The following is a 23,630-nucleotide window of genomic DNA, read 5'->3' on the forward strand; positions in this document are numbered from 1 at the left end:
GCACTTTGGATGAGGGAAAGCATCACGGCCATACTGAGAGGGGATATTTCCGAGGGTTCGGTCACTGAGTCTGTATGGGTAGAACTGAGAAATAAGAAGGGGGAAATCACTTTGATAGGGTCGTACTATAGGCCCCAAATAGTCAACGGGAAATCGAGGAGCAAATATGTAAGGAAATTACAGATAGCTCTGAGAAAAATAGCGTGGTAATAGCCAGAGATTTTAATTTTCCCAACATCGACTGACACAGCCAGAGTATTAGAGGGTTGGATGGAGAGAAATTTGTTGAGTGTATTCAGGAGGAATTTTTCATTCAGTATGTGGATGGCCCAACCAGACAGGGGGCAAAACTTGACCTTCTCTTGGGAAATAAGGAAGGGCAGGTGACAGAAGTGTTAGTGAGGGATCACTTTGGGACCAGTGACCATAAATCTATTAGTTTTAAGATAGCTATGGAGAATGATAGGTCTGTTCCTAAAGTTAGTATTCTAAATTGGGGCAAAGGCAATTTTGATGGTATCAGGCAGGAACTTTCAAAAGTTAATTGGGGGAGCCTATGGGGAGGGAAAAGGGTGTCTAGTAAGTGACAAGCTTTCAAAAGTGTGTTAACCAGGGTTCAGGGTAAACACATTCCTCTTAGAGTGAAGGGCAAGGCTGGCAGAAGTTGGGGACCCCTGATGACTCGAGGATATTGAGAGCCTGCTCAAGAAGAAGAAAGAGGCACATGATGTGCATAGGCAGTTGGGATCAAGTGAATCTCTTGAAGAGTATAAGGGATGTAGAAATAGAGTTAAGAGAGAAATCAGGTGGGCAAAAAGGGGACACAAAATTGTTTTGGCAGATAATGCAAAGGAGAATCCAAAGAGCTTCTACAAATACATAAAGGGCAAAAGAGTAACAAGGGAGAGAGTAGGGCCTCTTAAGGATCCATAAAGTAATCTATGTGTGGATCCACAAGAGAGGGGTGAGATCCTAAATGAATATTTCTCATCAGTCTTTACTGTTGAGAAAAGCACGGATGTTAGGGAACTTGGGGAAATAAGTATTGATGTCTTGAGGAGTGTACATATTACAGAGAAGGAGGTGCTGGAAGTCTTAAAGCGCATCAAGATAGATAAATCCCTGGGGCCTGATGAAGTGTGTCCCAGGACATTGTGGAAGGCTGGGCAGAAAATTGCAGGTACCCTAGTCGAGATACTTGGATGATCGATAGTCACAGGTAAGGTGCCTGAAGATTGGAGAGTGGGAAATGTTGTGCCTTTGTTTAAAAAGGGCTGCAGGGAAAAGCCTGGGAACTACAGGCCAGTGAGCCTCACATTTGTGGTGGGTAAATTGTTGGAAGGTATTTTGAGAGACAGGATCTACAGGCATTTAGAGATGCAAGGACTGATTAGGGACAGTCAGCATGGCTTTGTGAGTGGAAAATCATGTCTCACAAATTAATTGAGTTTTTTTTTTGAAGGATAACTAAGAAGGTAGATGAGGGCAGCACAGTTGATATTGCCTACATGGACTTTAGCAAGGCCATTGACAAGGTACCGCATTGTAGGTTGTTGCATAAAGTTAAATCTCATGGGATCCAGGGTGAGGTTTCTAAATGGATACAAAATTGGCTGCTTGACAGAAGCCAGAGGGTGGTTGTAGAGCATTGTTTTTCAAACTGGAGGCCTGTGACCAGCGGTGTGCCTCAGGGATCAGTGCTGAGCCCACTGTCATTTGTCATTTATATTAATGATTTGGACGAGAATATAGGAGGCATGGTTAGTAAGTTTGCTGATGACACTAAGGTTGGTGGCAATGGTAGACAGTGAGGAAGGTTATCTCCAATTGCAGTGGGATCTTGATCAATTGGGCCAGTGAGCTGACGAATGGCAGATGGAGTTTAATTTAGACAAATGTGAGGTAATGCATTTTGGTAGACTGAACCAGGGCAAGACTTACTCAGTTAATGGTAGGGCATTGGAGAGATTACAGAACAAAGGAATCTAGGGGTATATGTTCATAGCTCCTTGAAAGTGGAGTCACAGGTGGACAGAGTGGTGGAAAAGCAATTCAGCATGCTTGGTTTCATCGGTCAGAACATTGAATACAGGAGTTGGGATGTCTTGTTCAAGTTGTACAAGACAAAGGTAAGGCCACACTTGGAATACTGTGTACAATCCTGGTCAGCCTATTATAGAAAGGATATTATTAAACTAGAAGGTTGCAGAAAAGATTTACTAGGATGCTACCAGGACTTGATGGACTGAGTTATAAGGAGAGGCTGAATAGACTGGGGCCTCTTTCTCTGGAGCTTAGAAGGTTGAGGGGTGATCTTATAGAGGTCTTTAAAACAATGAGGGGCATAGATCAGTTTGATGGTCAATACATTTTTCCCAATGGTAGGGGAGCCTAAAACTAGAGGGCATAGGTTCAAGGTGAGAGGGTGAGATGCAGAAGTGTCCAGAGGGGCAATTCTTTTCACACAAAGGGTGGTGAATGTTTAGAACAAGCTGCCAGAGGTAGTAGTATAGATGGGTATAATTTTATCTTTTAAAAAGCATTTAGATAATTACATGGGTACAATGAGTATAGAGGGATATGGGCCAAATAGGGGCAATTGGGATTAGTTTAGGGGTTTTAAAATAAAGGACAGCATGGATAAGTTGGGTCAAAGGGCCTGTTTCCATGCTGTAAACCTCTATGACTCTATATGACCCATCAGATCTTGCAATAAGGATGTTCAACAGCCAGTTCATTAGACTGTATGCACTGACTCTATGAGGCAAATTTTCTGCCCGCCATGGGAATTGTAGCTGGCGAGGGGCGGACCATTGGAAAGGCCTCTTAACCTCAGGCAGGATTTTCTGGTTTTAAGGTGAGTGTGGCCATAAAATCCCACCAATGAGTCCCTCCTGAAGGCCATATAGTTCTTGACCTAAAGAACTGGTTTTCCTTACCCAATAATGTCTAATTCTGAAGTAATTTTCAACACCTATTGTTGCTTTCCAAATGTCATTTCATGTGCTTAACTGGTTTCCACTTGCAATTTACAGCTGATTTGCAGGATTGACAATGCTTCCCTATTGATTCATCGCCTGTTGTGCTGTCACGGAAGTCTACATTTTGCTCATGAACCAAAGTCGACAGGATTACTATACAAAACAATGACATTAAGTATTGTTGAATGCTTTGTGGCCCACAGCTAATCTCCAACTGCACATATGCAGCAATTACTAAACACTGTGACAACTGTGAAACTTCTCAGAACACCCATTCTTGGATATTTCCTCTTACCATTACCACCATCTCTCTGACTCCCTTTCCTTTCAAAAAAAAATTGTGATCATTGTTACAGCTAGGCAGGTTGTAAAATTGTTGTGCTTTGGGAAAGTGTGCTTACTTTAGGGTAAGGAGGTCATGTGGCCAGTTCTAGATTCTGCTGATGACAAACCTGGGTGACTTGTGTGTTAAAAGTTAAAGGGGGGAAGGAGGTGCACATTATTTATACCTAAAAACAATGGTCTGAGTAGTTGTGCTAACAGCAGATAGACTCCTCTAAGATGTTAGAGATGTCAGGATTTTTAAATGGTTCTATTTCAAACTGTCTAATTATACAATACAACTTGTTAGTCTAAAGGATACCTACTCAACATTTCTACTTAGATACATGGCCCATGTAATTCGCATTGCCATGTAGATGAGTCTTGACAGAAGAGCCAATAGCAAAACATTGTAGGTTCGGGTTGCAGGTTTTGTGAAGTATTACTGAACATCACAGACATTCAAAGTCAGTGAAAATCTGAGAAATATATGGTAGCCTCACTAATGAGGACTATGGAAACCATTGTCAAGTGTCATAAAAACCTATCTGGTCTGTCATCTTGGCCTATATGTAGCTTCAGACTCATCAATGTGATTGACTCTTAACTACCTGCTGAAATGGCCTAGTTATATCAATCCACAATGAAGTCTAGTTCCCTTCCAAGCAGCACTGTGGCTGTACCAAGACTCTATGGACTGCAACATTTCAAGAAGGCATTTCACCATCACTTTCTGAAGGGAAGTTAGGGATGGGCAATAAATGCTGACCTAGCCAGTGAAGCCCACATCCCATGAACAAATAAATTAAAAAAAAACAAAAAAGAAATACAGAGGCAGCTGGTCCAGTACTTTTAACAGAAAAAAATTGATGACCCTGTTGGTCATCATGCAAAACATGGGTGGGAACTCATGCTGAGAATAAGAGATGGAGTATATGAGGCTGGAAGATTTACTTAGTTTGCACTAATCAGAAGAATTTCCAATTCGTCCCTCACTATGAAGCTGGAGCTAACAATTACCCAGCTGGGAAAGGAAAAATAAAGGAAGCAAGCCCCCCAGAGCTAAGAATCACTTTGGACTGGTTCCTGGATAATGAAGCATCCACTGAAGGAATTGAGGAACTTTCAACCATGAAGTGGAATCTGGATTTGCTTTTAAATTTCTTGTTACAGTAAAAGTTTTAAAACTTGAAACCTTGTGGTGATCCTTTCAGTCAGTAACTGGAAGTTCAAACTTATTTTTAAAAAGTTATCAGTCTCTGCAGGGATTGTAACCCCATGCAACTTATGCTCACTTCTCCAAAATGTCATTTCACTCCAGCGTCTCTCTTTCATAAGTTATCTCCATAGCACCGTCCTTGTTTGATTTCACATCTAGAGTTCCAGCACAGCAATACATTTTGGCAGAGACTTCTCTCCTCACCCCGATTACAGTCATCTTGCAATGACATAAGGTTCTATATTTAACTCTCCTCTTCCTTGTCTACATATTGCCCATCAACGGCATTATGTAGAGGCATCGGTTCAAGTTTCTATTTCATGTAGACACATACAAAATGAAACCACTCGCTTATACACCCATCACTCTCCTCTCAGCTTGTCTGATACAAAGTTGACAATCATCCAGAAATTTCTCCAATGAAACATTGCATTTTATTCAGATCCTGCTAAAGCATTGTGCCATGGCTTGACTCCATTTCCACCTTGGTCATTGAATTTGGCAGTACTTGCTGTCCTTGTAGCCTGCTTTGAACTTTAAGCCTTGTACCCTACCATTACCAATACCATTGATTTCCACCTCCACAATTTCTTTGTCCTTATGGCCTCAATGCAATTTTCATCCTTGCCACTAACAGGCTAGACTACTTGAATATGGTCCCTGCCAAGATTGCAGAATTCAACTCTAAATTCCAAATGGTCTAATGCTCCACCACCCACATTGATTCCATTCCACCAAGCATCACTCCTGTTTCAACTTAATTGGTTACAGTTCTCTGAATTCAATAAATTTTAAATCCTTCATAGGAACATAGAATCCTACAGTGCAGAAGGAGGCTATTTGGCCCATCCAATCTGCGGCGACCACAATCCCACCCAGGCCCTATCCCCATAACTCTGTGCATTTATCCTAGCTAGTCCCCCTGACACTAAGGGGTAATTTACATGACTAATCCACCTACCCCACACATCTTTAGACTGTGAGAGGAAATCTGAAACCCATGCAGACACGGGGAGAATTTGTAAACTCTATACAGACAGTGACCAAAACCGGTAATCAAACCCAGGTTCCTGGCACTGTATGGCAGCTGTGCTAAATACTGTGTCACCATGCTGCCTCCTTCTCCTCAAGTTATTAGTCAATTCATGACTATATCCTCCTGCATCTCTGCAACCTCCTCCAGCACCATTGCTTCAGATGATACTATCCACTCTTCCAATTGTAGTCTTTTGTTTATCATCCCTTTTGCCTTACCATCATGGCAGACTTTTAAGATGACAAAAGCAGACAGGTAAATAAGTTGTCAAGAGGAGGCAAATGTGAACGTATTCAGTTTTAGTAGGAATAATAGAAAAGCAGTGCATTATTTAAAAGGAGAGAGATTGCACAATTTGGTTGTACAGAGGGAACTGGATGTCCTTATACATGAATCACAAATGGTTAGTATTCAGGTACAGCAAATGATTAGGAAAGCAAACGGAATGTTTGTATTTTTATGAGTGGAATGGAATATAAAAGTAGGGAAGTTTGACTGCAACTATACAGTGTATTGGTGAGACCACATCTGGAATACTGAGTACCATTTTATTCTCCTTATTTGAAAAAGGATATCATTGCATTGGAAGCAGTTTAGAGAAGGTTCACATGACTTATTTCTGGGACTTACTTTGTGAAGAAAGGTTGAACAGGTTGGGTCTATACCCAGTGGAGTTTTGAAGAATAAGTGGTGATCTCATTGAAATGTAAAAGATCCTGAGGAGACTTAACTGAGGAGGTACCAGAAGGATGTTTCTCTTGTGGGGGAAACTGGAAGCAGGGAGTATGGCTTAAAAATAAGAGACTCCCTTTTAAAACAAAGATAAGGAGAAGTTTTTTCTCTCAGAACGTATGTGGCTTATGCATCCCCAACAAACAATAGAGGCTAGATCATTGAATGTATCCAAGGCTGAGTTTGCTAACATTTCTGAAAGACAAGGAAGCCAAGGGATATCAGGACAGACAGAAAAGTGGAATTGAGACCATAATCAGATCAGCCATGACCTTATTGAATAACAGGCTCAAGGGACTTTCTCCTTCCCCACTGTTCTTGGAGCTCTATCCATGAACCTTCTACATACTAATTCTCTTTCTGAAACCATTTTTAAATAAGATTTATTCAACCATCCCTAATTAGTCTTCTGCTACAGTCCGGTATTGTTTTCTCATCTGATTCACTTTGGAATGCTTGTCATTTTAAAGATGCTATGTAGGTGGCTGTTGTTGATACAACACTTCTACAACAGTCTAGCGCGTCACTGTGCCATACCTGTGTCTTTGCATTTAAACTCCGAGTGGGAGTCACAGGTTCTCGTGTTTCCTTCGCAGCTGTTTTCATCACTGCCATCTTCACAGTCCCAGTCCCCATCACAATGCCATCGCAGTGGAACACAGTTGCCATCCAGATAACACTGAAACTGTTTTCTGTGACACCCACCAGGTGGCCTTGTAGCTGTAGGGGCAAGACAAATGATACATTTACTAATTAATGCAATTATTTACTGCAATTATTTGAGAAAAAATCATGATAAGGCTACAGCAATTATATTAATTGTACTTTGCTCAGCATTTTAATAACACATATTTTACTGCATTTTCCCAGCACTCATTGCCTTGTGTTTTCAGTCTGCGTTCAAGGCATAATGTTCAACTGTGCCTTTGGTCTGGTTAATACTGGAGTAACATTACAAAATGCAATGCTTCAGTAGAGGTTCATTAGTGTAGGAGTTGAAATATTAATTTAGATGCAACATTTGAAAATACAAATGTTAATTGAAATAAAAATGTTCACTATTTACAGATATGACTAATTTGACAAACCAGAGGAATACATTGGGCCCTATTTTGCCATTTTGATTCAAGTCTGCTGAGCGGACTTGAAACTGGGAATGTTTCAGATCTGACTTTTAGATCCATTCTGAGGTGCCTCCATATGCACTTTGCCTGCAAAAATATCAGTGATTCCGAATCACACTGCACAATCATCTGTGGGCAGAGTTTAACGCAGCCAAAACCCTGTAGCTCCTATCAGCACCTACAATTGCGCATGTGTAGAAAAAAAATTATAGCATACTGCCCTCCTGCCACATCCCCCCCGGGCCGGATAATGCCTCCCCCGACCCCCACAGACATTGCCCCACCCCCACAAGATTACTAACTCCTTTATCCCCCACCCCCTCTGTCACCCAGATTGATCGTGGGCTCCTCTACCCCCCACCGATCTCAAGCAGAGTAGGAATGGACCCCCCTCTTCATCCCCACTACTGATCACAGGCAGAGTGGCAGCAGACTTATTAAGTCAATTTAAATGTATGCAAATACAATTAAATAGCTGTCATGCTCATTTCGTGCTCATAAAGGGGGAACCGGTGTGGAGGTGGGCGCGGATTGTATTATTTGCCTCACGCCCAACTTTACCAAGTTTTCGTGCCTGAAAACAGGCACAGTGCAATGGTAAAATCGGGTCCATTATTGGAAAAAAAAGTTTTTACAAAACAAGGAAAAAGCTGATTTTTTACAAGGCACTGTAAAGCAGATTTAATGAGGATTTCAGAACTCTGAGGCATAATTATGAAAAAGTTAACAACTATTAAGTTGTTTTATTTGGAGCAATGTGGCACATCTTTTCTCGTTCTCTACTGGTGATGATCGATGGGCTGTTTTGCCAAACTACTGTAATGAGACCTGCGTAAGCATGGCCCAATGATTACTTTGAGAGTGAGAATAAGGCAACATTATGATGTCTTAAATAACACCTAATGTCAATGATTGAGAGGAACAAAAAACAAATTAAACAGAGCTAAAAGTTGTGTCAAATAAAACTGCCTCGTTCTATACAAACATGACAAATAGCATAGCCTTCTAAAGGTGCAACCAATCATTCATGCATGGAGTTCATTCATTTGTATACCACATAGATGTAGCTTTTCTCCCACGAATAGAGCCTCCTTCTTCATGGAGCGAAAAAATGAATCATTATCCCATATTTCAACAATGACTTTACCTTTGGGTCCAAAGCTCTTTCCCAATATTGAAATCGTCTAAATGGGAATGCTGAGTGATTAACTCAACTTGTTGGAGCATAACATGCTGCTCTGCTATTTAGCTAATAAAGAACAAGTGAAAATTCTGAGCTTGGAAAATGAAATATTTCAGTAATTTAAAGATATTCTTGTAAATCAGCTTCATTTTTAGTTGAAATGCATGGGGCTTAGATATTTGATATGGAGTCTGTAAAATTATCTCTTTCAGAATCAGCATTCACAGGATAGGCAATTAATAAGCAATTAATAGGCAATTAAAATATTATCACTGACTATTTATTTATTTTTTTCAAGCACTTTTCAGAGTGGAAAATTTCAATAGTTCTAGGCCTACTGTCAGATATATTTTTAACTTGTTGCCCGAACATTAAAGTGTTGTGAATCGTCAACCTCTGACAGAAACCAGCTGATTTTCACTTCCAATGCTTTTGATAGAAATGAAAATCGAGGGTGTTTCCAGAAGATTAACCAAGACATAATGCCAATTCTATAAATTGGAATCAAATGGAAAACCCACATCAGCATTTCCATTCAATGCTCAAATGCTGCTAAATTGATGAACAGGACAAGCTAACAAAATGCTTATGCGCTTTCCATGCTTATATTGTAATATTAAAATGAAAATGAATTATTCTAGGAAGTGTATATAGATTAGTAGCTTGAGTGATAGGATGGAATACTGTATAGAAATATATTTGTCGTTTATTAATGGCTACTTGAAAGCCTCTTCTTGAAGCCACTAGGATTTGACCCATGGTGGCAGATGCCATTGCCAAGTCTCCAGCCCACCAGATAAAACCTAAAAACTTAACGGACTGGTGGCTGAGCAAAGGGTAGGTGGGTGACATGATGGCACAATGGTTAGCACTGCTGCCTCAGAGGTCCAAGGACCCAGGTTAAAATTCCAGCCTCGGGTGACTGGCTGCGTGGAGTTTGCATGTTCTCCTCGTGCTCCTGTTTCCTCCCACACTCCAAAGATGCGCAGGTTTGGTTGACTGGCCATGCTCAATTGCCCCTCAGTGTCAGGGGGACTCACAGGATAAATGCATGGGATTATGAGGATGCTGCATGGATGGGATTGCTGTTGATGCAGGCTCAATAGGGCAAATGGCCTCCTTCTGAACTGTATGGATTCTATGATTCCATGAATACCTCATTTTGGGCCTTCCTGCCCATCAATGGCAACATCCCCCATGCCCCTCCTCACCACTTCCCACCTCCACATTTACCCCATGGAGGCATTTCCTTACCTAGCACATTTCCCTTTCCCCTACTCCAACAGTCTACCCACCTTGCTGGGACCTGCTAGCCTGACCCTAGTGACAGTCTGGACTCACTTTGTGGTCTGGATCCATCACAAAATAGATTCCTTGAGGACTTGGTGCAGCCACAGTGCTGGCCATCAATTCTGGCAACACTGCTGGCACAAGAGAGCTGTGGGCTATTTGATTGGCTGGCAGTGCTCAAAGGCCGGTCTGCCTCCCCTATGGGGGCAGAAGGCTTGTTTCAAGCCAATGAGCAACCAGTGACCTGTGAAATGTGTACAGGGCTAGCCAACCAATCAAGTTTGGGGGTTGGGTGGGGGTGTTGGCACATGCTCCACTGTGTAAAATGTAGCCAATAATTTAAATATGTCTGGTAGAGAACATGTTCTGAGTTATCTAATCTATCTGGAGTAGAGTTATTTCTCATTTTCTGGAAGGATATATTCTTGCTTCAATTTTAACATTAAGTGATGAACAAGACACTCGGTAAAGAGCCCCATACAACAATTTTCAATGAATTTGTGAGAATCACTTTAATAGGTCACTCTTAAGTTCAACATTCCTAATTTTTTTTGTCTTTATTTATATGATAAAATTAATATTTTACAAGCTTCATTGGATGGCTTTATTGTGTTGCTTTAATGAATTTAAAAACTTCTTTTCAATGTGTTCATCATATGCCTGAAGGTATCATTATAATTTTTGAAAAGATTTGTTTCATTATATGTATTAGCAGTTAATTTTTTTTATAATCAAGAAGTACATATAATTGATTTTTTCCTTAGCAGCCCCTGTGTGTTGTGGTTGTTTGATTGGATTCACTGATTTTTAACAATCTTTAAATATAATTGCATTCAACATATGAAACACAAATCCAGCTTGTTGTAACAGAACAAGTTCAGTTTGTACGATCTGAAATTTAATCCACTGTGGGAGAAGATATCAATAACTGCTTTTACTGAGAATCTAGCATGTATATTCAATAATTTGCATTGTCCATAAAGTCTTTTGGGCACTCCTCTTACTCATTGTTTATGCACATGCCACTTTCATAAACATATTTGAAGTTTAATATGCAGCTTACATTATATATGCTCTTGGGAATTTTGTAGATCTCAAGATCTTGCCCCCTCTCAATCTTTGCAACCAGCTGGAAGTGTGTGCTGATTCTATCTTTAAACATACGAACACACAAATTAGACCTCTTAAGACTGCTTTGCCATTTGGCTGATCTGATTGTGGCCTCTACTTTCTTGGATATCCCTAATACATCCTTTGATCCCCTTGTCAGTGAAAAATTATCCAGCTCGGCCTTAAACATATCCAATGACCCTGCCCCCACTGCTCTCTGAGAAAGAAAATTCCACAGGCAATGATCTTCTGAGAGAAAGAAAATCTCCTCACTTCTATCTAAATTGACTAACACTTATCTTATCATTATCCTTTTGGAGTCTCCTCATGCCCTCTTTACATTTTACTCTCTTACCTATTTTTGTGTCTTTAGAAAAGTTAGCAACCATGCATTTTGTCTCTTCCTCCAAGCCAGTAATATAGGTTGTAAATAGTTAGGCCCCAACATTGATTCCTGCAGCACATCACTCATTACCTACTGTCAACCATAATATCACTTATCCTGATTCTCTGCTTCCTGTTGTCTAACCAATCTTCAATGATTGCTAATATGTATACCATGAGCTCTTATTTTGTATGGCATCTTGTCAAATGCCCTCTGGGAATCCAAGTACATTATGCTTTTAACTTTGATAATTTTTATATAGACTTGTGACTTGGGTTTTGCTAAAGTGATATTTGTAGTGACACTGCTTCTGTCTTCCTGTTTCTGGTGGCAACACAAAGGAAATGTAATCTGACTTTTTGTGAGAAGCAAGTACATGACATCATTTGTATCACAGAGATTTATATATATATATATGTTTTTATATGTTTCTATTTGTCCCTCGATAATGTCACCATGTACAACTCTAGCCATTTAGCACACATACCTAGTTCTGTGCAATTAGCGTGAGTTTCATCACTAAAATCGCCACAGTCATTGTCGCCATCACAGATCCAGTGCTCAGGAACACACCGGCCGTTATTACATTTGAACTGCGTGTTGGTACAGGAGGGAGAACAGCCCACCTCATCGCTGCCATCTCCACAATCATCATCTGTAACGAATGCAACAGTATGAAAAGTACCCTCACCAAGTTTCCAATCATAGGCCATAGATGGTTAATAAAAATGCTGAATGGCTATCAACATTGAATCCTATGAAGAATAGCAGTTGCAAGACTCATGCAATTTGGCAACAGGTTTAGAAAAAGTTGTCTTCTTGGCTTTGTTGAAACAAGGTTACATAAGTAACAACAATCGTCCTGTATCTTGTCCATCTGTTTATTTTTCATTTGTAACTGTAGAATGCAGGCTGTTTCATGTTAAGACATCACAATCTAGTCCAAACCTGTCCTCACTCAATACTTGGACACATGCAAACTAATTCGCAGAATTCCCTTTTAGCTGGAGAGGCTTGAGGACAATTCAATGAAATTAAATATGTCCTGGCCAAGAAGAGCTAAGTCAGCGCAAACAAGATTTCAAACCTGTGATCATCTGGGTTATGTTTTAGCATCATCCATAGTAATGTAAACTACCGGAATAGTTGATAATTCTAAGCAGAACAGCAGTACGGTGGCACAATGGTTAGCACTGCTACCTCACAGCACCAGGGACCTGGATTCAATTCTGGCCTGGGGTCACTTCCTGTGTGGAGTTTGCACATTCTCCCCATGTCTGTGTGGGTTTCCTCTGGTTACTCGGGTTTCCTCCCACACTCAAAGATGTGTGGGTTATGTTGATTGGCCATGCTAAATTGCCCCTCAGTGTCAGGTGAATTAGCAGGGCAAATACATTGGGTTACAGGGATAGGACCTGGGTAGAATTGTTGTCAATACAGGCTCAATGATCCAAATGGCCTCCTGCACTGTAGGAATTTTATAAATTCTAAGGTAATCTTGTAGTTTATTTCTTAGAGTCACAAGTGGGCTTACATTCACACATCAATGAAGACACTGTGAAAATCCCTTAGCCACCACACTCAGGTACATTGAGGGAGAGTTTAGCATGACCAATGCATGTTGCAGTTTTTGCATCATGGACAGTAGCTATCAGGGATGAAGTTGCACCTTAAAATCCCTTGCAATCCCATTCGAGTCTTGGGGCAGAATGTTCTGCCCTCACTGGTGGCGAGCTTGGAGATGGGAAGGATGTGAGCAAGGGCATACTGGAAAGCCACCACCTTCCTGCCTTCAACAGTATGGCCTTCTCCTATGTTGTTTGATTCTGCATGTGTGATCATGACACTTAAAATGTTTCCAACTTGTAAGAATTTCTTTCAGCGATTTCAAATATCATTTCTAAAATGATTTAATTCACACAATTGCAACACAGTAGAGTCTACAACACAGTAATAATCCAATTGATCCATTTAAAAAAAACAAGCAAGCATTCCCTTAGTTTGCTATTTTTCAAAGAAAAAAAAACAAGTCTATTGAACCTTTCCTGATGGTAGCATCCTTTCAGTTTTAGTTAACCCTTCTAATTCTTGTTTGCGCTTCCCATAGTCCTTCTTTATCCTTTTTGTAGCATGGAGAGTGGTACTGCTCACACAGTGTGACTTAATCAAGGTTTGATATGAAGGTGGCATTGCCTTCCTGCTTTTGTATTCTGCTCATAACATGAAGCTCAAGCTGCTTCCGCATCTCGGAACATAGGAACAGGAGTAGACGATTTAGCATCCTCCTCGCTCTACCATTCAATTAGTTCAGGGCTGATCTATATCGCAAATCCACTTACCCATCTTTGATCCACATCCCTTGATATTTTCACCTAGTAAAAATGTCGATCTCAGCCTTGAAAATTTAAATTGAACCAGCAGTCACAAAATTTGGGAACAGAGAACTACAGATCACTACCACCCTTTGTGTGAAAAATGTCCTTTTTTATTTCTCTTCTCAATGGCTCAGCTCAAATTCTAAAATTATGTCCCATCATTAATGATTCCCCCATTCAAGAAATATTTTCTCAGTGTCTATCTCATCAGATCCTTTTATCATTTTAAACAACTCAATTAAATCAGCCCACTATCTTCTAAATTCAAGGGAATACAAGCCAAATGCACACAATCTGTATTATAACTTAATCCTTTGAACCCTGATATCAAATGTCCATTACGTGGGTAAGATGGGTATAGAGGGATATGAGCCAAACGTGGGGGTAATTGGGGGTTAAAAGGGGCAGCATGGACAAGTTGGGCCAAAGGGCTGTTTACATGCTAAAAATCTCTGTGACTATGACCCTACATTGGAAAATACATTTTCAAATGTACCATCGCTCGGCTAGAACCATGTGAGGAGCGGCAACCACAGTCAGAATGCCACTCTTCTCCTTTTCATTTGCATGAGAATGTAGCTGGACATTTGTCACCCAACCTTCCAACCCAGTTCAATGCAGTGGGTTCCTGTGGCCTTCTGCCAAGTGCAACTGAGTCAGGGGAAGTGATGCGATGGCCCATTTTTGACAGCACTAGCTGCCATCAAGCAATTAAGTTTAAAAGTTTGGCTACTTTGAGAAGCCATAGATAAGGTAAAGGTATAAAATAAATGGGTAAGAGGGGGATGATTGGAAGGGGATGGGGGGTGATCAGTTGTGTAGTTGGGGGAGTAATCAGGAATCAGAGGGTAGGGATGCGATGGGGGAGTTGGAGAGGGGGAGCTTAGCTCCAGGCATCTGTAAGGGCATCTGTGGTAGTGGGGTTAGTATTATAGTCAGAGTAAGGCAGATTAGATAGATTGGCCATGTTAAACTGCCCCTTTGTGTCCAAAGATATGTAGATTAGGTGGAAGAGCCATGATAAATGCCCAGGGTTATAGGGATAGGGCGGGAGGGGAGGGCCTGGGTGGGATGCTTTTTCAAAGACTCAGTGGGCCGAATCTACCTGTCTGCACTGTAGAGATTTTATGGATTCTATAATTCTAACTCTTCTAATCTTTCCTGGGTAACTATTCTGGCAACGTAGTTGAAACCATCTGAAGTTTCCAATTTGAATTGGAGAATCGGATTGTAATCATGATGTGGAGATGCTGGCGTTGGAATGGGGTAAAACAGAAAGAAATCCCACAACACCAGCTTAAAGTCCAACAAGTTTATTTGTAGCAAATGCTGCAAGCTTTTGGAACAGGCTGTCCCTTCCTCAGGTAAGGACAGCCTGTTCCGAAAGCTTGCAGCATTTGCTACAAATAAACTTGTTGGACTTTAAGCTGGTGTCGTGGGATTTCTTTCTTTATCGGATTGTACCCAGTGTAGGGTCATTGCCATTGGAAATGTGAACATCCTGGGCAATGTCCATACAACTCTTACATGGGGAATTCTTGCTCATCTTCTGTGGTACCTCCAGACTTTTTAAAGATTGGAAGTCAAGGGCAACCATTTAAAAATCTATGATAAAATTATGAATAAGTTGTTATATCTGTTTTATCTCTCATTACCCAATAAAGCAAGAAAATTCTACCCTTAAAAAAAGCCATCTAACAAAATGAATGTAGCACTTCAATCTTCACTTCACTGTGGACAAAAAAGAGATAGTGCATAAAATACCATTGAAGAATCATCACTTGCACTTTATTGTATTACCTGAATCGCAGCGCCACTTAACGGTGATGCACCTTCCGTTATTGCAGGTGAACTGAGTGAGTGGAGTACAGGTCGGGAATGCTGTTCAAGAAAAAAAAATATGAATTATAATGACAATTTCGTGTGCCCTAAAAATAACTCTCATATTTCAAATCTAAAACTAAAAACCCACATATAACCTCCTAAAATAACTTCATTGGCTGGGATTTTCTGCTTCCATTTTCACCAGGCGGTATTGGCGTCAGGAGTGAAAAGTCCCGTGAGACATCCAAAACATGATTCTCCCCTTATCCCTCCTGCCATCCCCCCCTCCCCCCACCGCCACCAGTGCATAACGGGTTTCCCAATGGTCAACATCTGGAACATCGTTTCCATACAGTAACACATCATTATCAGGCCCCTGTGTCTGAATCAGCTCCCTCATAATTATTTCCAGTCACGTTGGCATGAGGTCACACTGGTGTGGAACCCAACTGGTGAACAGACCTGCCAGAGGATGTCAGGTGAGTGCATAATTTTGGAGGGAGAGGGATATACTCAGTCACTACCTGCCTGCCTGGGCATAATCCTCCTGACCCACAAATAACGGGTCAGATTCCTGCTCCCCACCTAATACCATGTTCCATTCAGTCCCTCTATGTGAAATTGACACCTCCTCTCTGACAGAGGACTTCAAAGGGGTTTGCTCACATCTGCAGCTTTTGACTGAGAGGAAGGGAAAACTCTGCTAAATCTTCCCAATCCACTCAACCCCTCACTCAGCCCTTCCTTCTCCACTCAAGACTCCCATTCAGTCTCCCTCACCACTCAGTCTCCTTCCTCACTCAGACCACCATCCAGACCTCTTTCCTACACAGACCCTTAATCAGCCCAATTCCCCACTCAGGCCCCATTAAGCCCAATATGGCTCTTTCAGAGTTAAAGTAATGAGATTGAACTGCGAGCAGTGAATACGTTTGACTAATTTGAACAAAGTACAAGTGAAGCATTGCTTTGCCTTAAAGGAGTGTTTGGGGCCCAGGCCTCTTGTTTCCCTGTCCAGGTCTGCTGAGACTGCTGAGATTTTAATACTTTCTGCTTGTCTAATGGAATAATATATTCATTTACATGATGGCCAAGTGGTATTTTCACTTGACCATAAATCCAGAAACTCAACCTGGTTTTGAATCCCACCACAGCAGATGGTGGGATTTGAATTCAATAAAAAAAATCTGGAATTAAGAATCTATTCATAGAATCATAGACTCCCTACAGTACAGAAGGAGGCCATTCACCCCATCGAGTCTGCACCGACCACAATCCCGCCCAAGCCCTATTCCTATAACCCCACATATTTACCCTGCTAATTCCCCTGTCACAAGGGTCAATTTAGCATGGCCAATCAAACTAACTTGCACTTCTTTGGACTGTGGAAGGAAACTAGAGCATCCAGAGGGAACCCTGCAGACACGGGAAGATAGTGCAAATTCCACACAGACAGTGACCAGAGGCCAAAATTGAGCCTGGGACCCCGGCACTGTGGGGCAGCAATGCTAACCACTGTGCCATTGTGCCGCTCAAATGATGACCACGAAACCATTGTTGATTGTCAGAAAAACTCATCTGGTTCACTAATGTCCTTCAGGGAAAGAAATCTGCCATCCTTACCTGGTCTGGCCTGCCTACTGCCCTCGGGGACTAGGGATGGGCAACATATGCTGGCCAGCCAGCAATGCCAACGTCCCATGAATGAATGATTAATAAAAAAAACTTGCTATTTTAGCGGGTAGCCACAAAATATAATCTGCTTTTGAGTTGATGTAGTTTTGAACAAAAAAATGAACAGAACTAAAAATCACTCTGAGAAAGATCACTATTCTCCATGGATAAATCTCAACTATTGATCTTCCTCTGGGGAAGTCGGTACTTGGGGGTTTAAAAATAGATGTATCCTAACTATCTAAAAATATTACTTTGAAATGAAGAACTAATTTACTTTGCTGCACAAAAGGGTTGATTTTGGCTTTTCTTGATTGTCTAAGATTGGCCAAAGGGAGTGTTCGTGAATGATAATGAAAACAAATTGCTGACTCGGGGCTGCTCATTTGACACAAAGTTTGGATCTTCCTTAAGCCTTGGAAAAGATGGCCGTGATTCTCCCATCCCGACCCGCAACTTTTCTGGCGAGTCGGCATCTGGAGATGCGCATCGCCGGCAATGCATGCGCATCTCTTAGAGCCAGAGAACAGTCAGAGACCAGACCATACTGGAAACCAGCGGGAAGACAGATAAGTAATTTGAATCTGTTTTCAAAATGTTTTACATTTCATTATCTGGAACTTACTGGCCCCTAGTGAATCTCCTACTCCGTCAGGAGTACTTCATTCTGGCAGGGTTTTGAGTATCACCCCACGTTCAGGAAACTAGTGAGAGACCCCGCTGGAATGCAGGGGGAGCAATCGGGGCCTCCCAGGGGATCGGGCAGTGGGGCGTGGCCCCCTGGCACTGCCCAAGGGGCAAAGTGTCCACATTCAGGGGGTATCTTGGCATTGTCTATCAGGCAGCGGGCACTGCCAAGGTGGTAGGGCACATTGTCGGGGGGCCTTAGGGTGATCTAGCAGCAGTCCCTCTGTCACTCTGCATGGCAATTGGTCTGGGATGGAGGAAGGACAGCAAGTGGAGCAAGCTGGGGGGATTACAGGTGTCCTGCCATCCGGGGAGGGGATTAGCAACGCCGGGGTGCAGGGGGGGGGATGTCTGCCATGGTGAGGGGGTTGAGGGGAATCACCACTGCTGGGAGAGATGTGGGATGGACATCGGGGTGCTCAGGGATGGGGGGGTAGTCAGGGCTGGCTCGGGAATTGTTGTGGGGTCCGCAATTGGGCTATGGGGGGCAGCTGGAGAGGTAGCATTGCAGGGGTCCTGGGCTGGCCAGCGATCGAGAAGGGGAGACTGACAGATCAGGACCACTGCCCATGTGCAGAGTTCCAGAACTGTCAGACTCCAGAGCGAATAGGCCCTCCTGGGTTTTTAATGAGATTCATGATTGGGACCTTTGCAGTGGACAGAGTGGGGATATTCAGGTGAGAAGCTAAACTGACAAAACAGTTGGGATCTAGAACAGTTTTCCTGCCAATTCAGCGCTTTTGGGAGAATTGTGGCCGATGTTTGTAAAATCCTTGAGTAGAATGAAGAATGACAGCTCTGTGACACAAATATTCTTTCCCCTGCATGTAAATTAATTTAAATATAATTTTGAATAATGAATGTTACCCAATGCATATTCTTGTCATGCCTCCAGAATGTTTCAATGCATTTCATGTACAATGAATTACTTTCATCTGCAAGGACTGATTTGTAGGCAAACATTACAACTACTCTGCATCAATAATGTTCTACAAACAGCGATGTGATGAGTAATCAGTTAATCTGTTTAATATGATGTTGGCAGTCGGGGGAACTTTGGGCAGAATGAAGTGATAATTCCCTTCTTTAAATCGGATCATGGAAAGTTAGACAGAATGGGCAGACAGAGCCTTAGAAGAATAAGTTGACCACTGTAAGCACTGTAGCTTATTAATTAATTAAAAGCCTTCGGATGTGAACTTCCTGAGGAGGATTCAACAAAGCCTAAACCCATCAGTGAAAATGATATTTACAATTGTGCTTCACATGGTGCTCACAGGAAATTTTACCCCATGAAAGTAGTCACTGTCAGTCTCTAAATGGTTTTCGTCATAAGAAACAATTAATATTCAATTTTGTGTTCCATCTAATCAGAACACGCATAATCAACCAAAATCCACCAGGAAACAAGAATTATAAAGGATGGAAGATAAAATTATGTTAATAAAAGGAAAGCTTTGGTTTTGTCAAGACAGATGGTCAAGTGATTAAACTTAAGGCCTATAAAAACACAGGCACTTGGCTCAATACAAAAATCAGGTCATTATTAACACTGATGCTAATGATATGCTGTGAGAAATTCACACTAGCTTTCCAAACATTCACAGTTTGAGAAGCATTTGCAGCCAATTGTTCCATTTGGATACGGGACAGAAAACTAGTTCGCGCGTATCAATTAAAAGTTGGCAAGATGGACCAATTAGTAATCATAACTGTCTGTGCTTTGGATGACAGGGAGCCAAGGCAGCTTACAAAAGTTCAGCCAGAAGTAAAATTTATGCAGTACAAATACTTGTCAAAAAAGTCTCCTCGGAATTATGGAATAATGCTGCATCAGACAAATAAGGCGCTTCTGTCTGTAAAATAAATTCATTGACTAAATCCATTTTTCTGTCAAGGAAGCATTGTAGGTTAATAGACTGCTGGCCATATGTTATAATAAAACAATTAGAGAACAGCAGCTTGAATTGTTTGGTGAATTCTTCATTTTCTTGAATGATTGATTGTGACAGAAATGTGGGGGAAAAAAACGAGTATGTATTAAATCAAAATTGGATTGGTGGCCCCGAATTGACAGTCAGTTGAAAAGATTAATGGGCCATAATTTGCTATCGAAGTAAATCTCGTGGCATCTGCCGTTAGTTAAACTTGCCCTTGTCCTTTTAAGCTTGATGATATTTTGCACTGCAAGTTGATGGAAGTGTGAGGTGAAAAGCTGCGGTGAGGAAAACCAGGCATCTGAGAGCTGAACAAACGGGGCCTGCAACTATGAATCGTCTTAACTATAAACATTGTGAAATAAAAGCTCAAGAACTGAGACAGAAGTAATTTAAATCAGGTTAAATCAAAAGAGAGTAGGTTAAATCTAATGCCAAACCAGGTTCATTAAAAGGAATAATGAGATAAAGAAGTCAAGATGAAGAGAGAGGCAGAAAAAAGAGCAAAAGGAAAAGTTAAAAAAAGGTTTTAATTTGAAGTTTCACATTTTTTAAATATTCTACCACAAGATTCCACACTTGCAATAATTAATCTTCAGTATCAGAGTGGTTCATTGACAGTAATTAATAATTAGTCAATTATTGAAAGAATCTCTGACAGCTAACCCAGACTTAATTAAAGATGTATGGACATTAAATTCCTCCAAAACAATCTTCTTGTGTCACTTCAGACCAGCTTTAACTCTGATGACTTTAAATCATATCTACAGCACAACTGCACCAATTTGATGCCACTCAATGCATTTCAATGGTGAGGCAGATGCTAAGATGCCATGGTGCATCTCAGAGAGCAACTTTTGGACATTCATATATCATTGTGCATCTGTCCTCGTATACAGTTGCAAGAGAAAAAATAAGGCAGCAGAATAAACTTACAAAGATAAAACAAACAGATATTACTTCGGATGCTATTAGCCTGTCAGTTATTTTGACTGCTAAATTATAGTCCAATATGGAGAACGTTCTATTTATTAGCTTCCAAGTTTACCAACATACAACTTTGCAAGCTTATCAGAAGAGGTATAAGTAATATTTTGTCAGAAACATGTTCAACTGATCATGGACAACAGTTAATGGGAATGAATCAGAAAAGAAGCACTGAGATATATAGTGGTGGAAGTTTGTCAGTTTTGTATTGGTCGCCTGCTACACATCCCACCTAATAATCATTTCTAGTGATATTAGGAAATGAAAAGGCTATAATGAGCAGCACGGTGGCACAGTGGTTAGCACTGCTGTTTCACAGCACCAGGGACCTAGGTTCAATGCCGGCCTTGGGTGACTATGTGGAGTTTACGCATTTTCCCCGTGCCTGCGCAGGTTTCTTCCACGTGCTCCAGTTTCTTCCCACATTCCAAAGATGTGAAGGTTACACATGAATTGGCCATGCTAAATTGTCCCAAGGTGCCCCAAGGTATGCATTTTAGATAGATTAGCCATGGTAAATGTGTGAGGTTACAGGGACTGGGGGGAGTGGGTGTGTTACTGGGCAAGATGCTCTGTTGGAGATTTGGTGCAGACTGGATGGGCTGCATGTCCTTCTTCTGCACTGCAGGAATTCTATGATTCTATTTGAAATTAAACTCAAAGCAACGTTCAAGATATTTCAATGGTTTGTTACAGTTTCTATTGCACAATGGAGTGCAATTGGACTCTTTACTGAGAGAGTGGTTGGGGTGTGTAATAGACTGCCTGCTGTGATAGTGGAGTTGGACACTTTTGGAACTTTCAAGCAGTTATTGGATAGGTACATGGAGCACTCCAGAGTTATAGGGAGGGGATAGCTTGATCTTGGGATTGGACATAGCTCGGCACAACATTGAGGGCTGAAGGGCCTGTACTGTGCTGTAATGTTCTATGTTTCTATATCAAAATTAGCTGTCAATTCTCCTCAACAACGTAACTGAACAATTAGCAAGGTTACTTCTATATTATAAGTCCGACCAGCAGTATTTAGACGAGGGATCAGTTTCACCCTGTTGATTTTTGCCACACTTTCCATCATACATGTTGTGAAATTTTTGCTTTACCATTGTAAATTTATTCTGCTGCCTTTTTACTTCTCTTTGATATTATTATGTTACTACATCTTGTTACACTATAAGAAGCTATTCGGCCCAGCATGTGAGCACGGGTCTCCGAATGGCCATTTCTCCGCCTTATCCTTGTAATCCTGCACATTCTTCCTCTTCAGATAACAACCCAATTCCCTCTTGAGTACCTTGATTGAGCCTTCTTCCACTGCATGCTCAGGCAGCACATTCCAGATCCTGACAATTCGCTGCGTGAAAAGATTTCTCCTCCTGTCTCATTTGCTTCTTTTGCCAATTACCTTAAATCTGTGCCCTCTCGAGTCATTTGCTGGCTCCCTTCAGTAATAATGCTCATCAAGGAAACTTTGAAAGAAATGAGGGTAGGTATTTCCTCTGTATGATTTTGTTGGCGCATGCACTGTATGATGGTCTGAAGTGCTATCTTCATGAGAAGCGTGTTTAGAAGGTGGTGAATAATTATTAGACCAGGGCATATAGATATAAATAAATTTACATTTGGAAATTATGTAGTATGAACTTATTTTTACATATGTTCATTTTATATTACTTGCTAAACAGAAAATCTTTGGGCAATTTAGGAAGAAATGAATTTATTGGAACAGGAGTGTATGTGCTGGACTGCAGATATGCAGAGATAAAACTTCTTTGAAGATTCCCTTACCTTCTGTCTTAATTTTAGAGGCAGTTTGACAGAAAATCCAACAAAATATTGAGTTCCTGATTTACTAAACAGCTAACTTAAATTAGGGGCAAGACTCACTGGACTTTGCTATGCCCAGGCACAAAGTGGCGGCAAAAAATCTACTTCTTGGACTTACGTCCATTTTTCGCGGGTAGTGTGCAGCTGCCTTAAACAGGCATTATGTCTCTCACATGAGGAGCCTGTAACAGGATGCCTCTCTGAAACAGGTCAGAAGGTGGCAGGGGTCTACTTGTCGTCCACTAGTGATCTGACAGTCATCCCAAACTTGTTCAGCAGAAGACAATCTTACAGGCACCTGTGCTGATGAACATGTGGAGAAATCCTGGGTAGAAAATGAGCCTAAACAAAATGTTCCCTTTTATATTTCCACAAATGAATATTGGCATTATTCATCGCTTTGGGGCAAACATTTGTGATTTAGCTCCACAACTTTATGCACTAAACTGAGGAAGAAAAATGCTTTAATTTTTTACAGGAAGAGAAAGGAAGAAACGCATAAACATTCGTGAATACAGATGCAGATGTTCCAAACACAAATCCGATTTACACAAAGGCCTTGACACAATTATGTTAGGATTACTTGGATTAGAGTTTGTTGAAGAAATCAATAATGGATTTAGTTTTCATGTGAAATTCATTGGTTTTGAATGTTTATGTGGAATACCTTTTGCATTTAAATAACCATCTATTTTAGTTTCAGGCGCGAGCTGGAGTGAATCAAAGGGTAAAATAGATTGACAGATAGTCCAAGAACATATCAAATTATGGATTGAGAAAGCACTTTCGGTCATTAAATGTGCCCTTTTGAAAGAGCATGTATAAATTGCTCTCCCGAGCTTGATTTAATTCCTGAAGAAAAGTTGATGAAAATTTCTCCCTGAACTTCAGTCATAATCAAATGATATGGAGATGCCAGCGTTGGACTGGGGTAGGCA

At 41.1% G+C, this 23,630-nt stretch overlaps 1 protein-coding gene across 1 annotated transcript in view; it reads right to left on the reverse strand.

Moving 5' to 3' along the window:
• LOC145350212 (low-density lipoprotein receptor-related protein 1-like) overlaps positions 1 to 23,630 on the reverse strand; it is a 1,564,930-nt gene that overhangs the window by 615,415 nt on the left and 925,885 nt on the right. The window contains exons 19-21 of the mRNA XM_080199274.1: positions 15,557 to 15,637; positions 11,869 to 12,036; positions 6,827 to 7,009 (exon numbers count right to left, since the gene is read on the reverse strand). Coding sequence (XP_080055400.1) covers positions 6,827 to 7,009; positions 11,869 to 12,036; positions 15,557 to 15,637 — 432 coding nt within the window. The remainder of the gene's footprint in view (positions 1 to 6,826; positions 7,010 to 11,868; positions 12,037 to 15,556; positions 15,638 to 23,630) is intronic.

The sequence above is a fragment of the Carcharhinus amblyrhynchos genome, chromosome 11, assembly GCF_965287045.1.
Source record: "Carcharhinus amblyrhynchos chromosome 11, sCarAmb.v2.hapA, whole genome shotgun sequence".
Classification (NCBI taxonomy): Eukaryota; Metazoa; Chordata; class Chondrichthyes; order Carcharhiniformes; family Carcharhinidae; genus Carcharhinus; species Carcharhinus amblyrhynchos.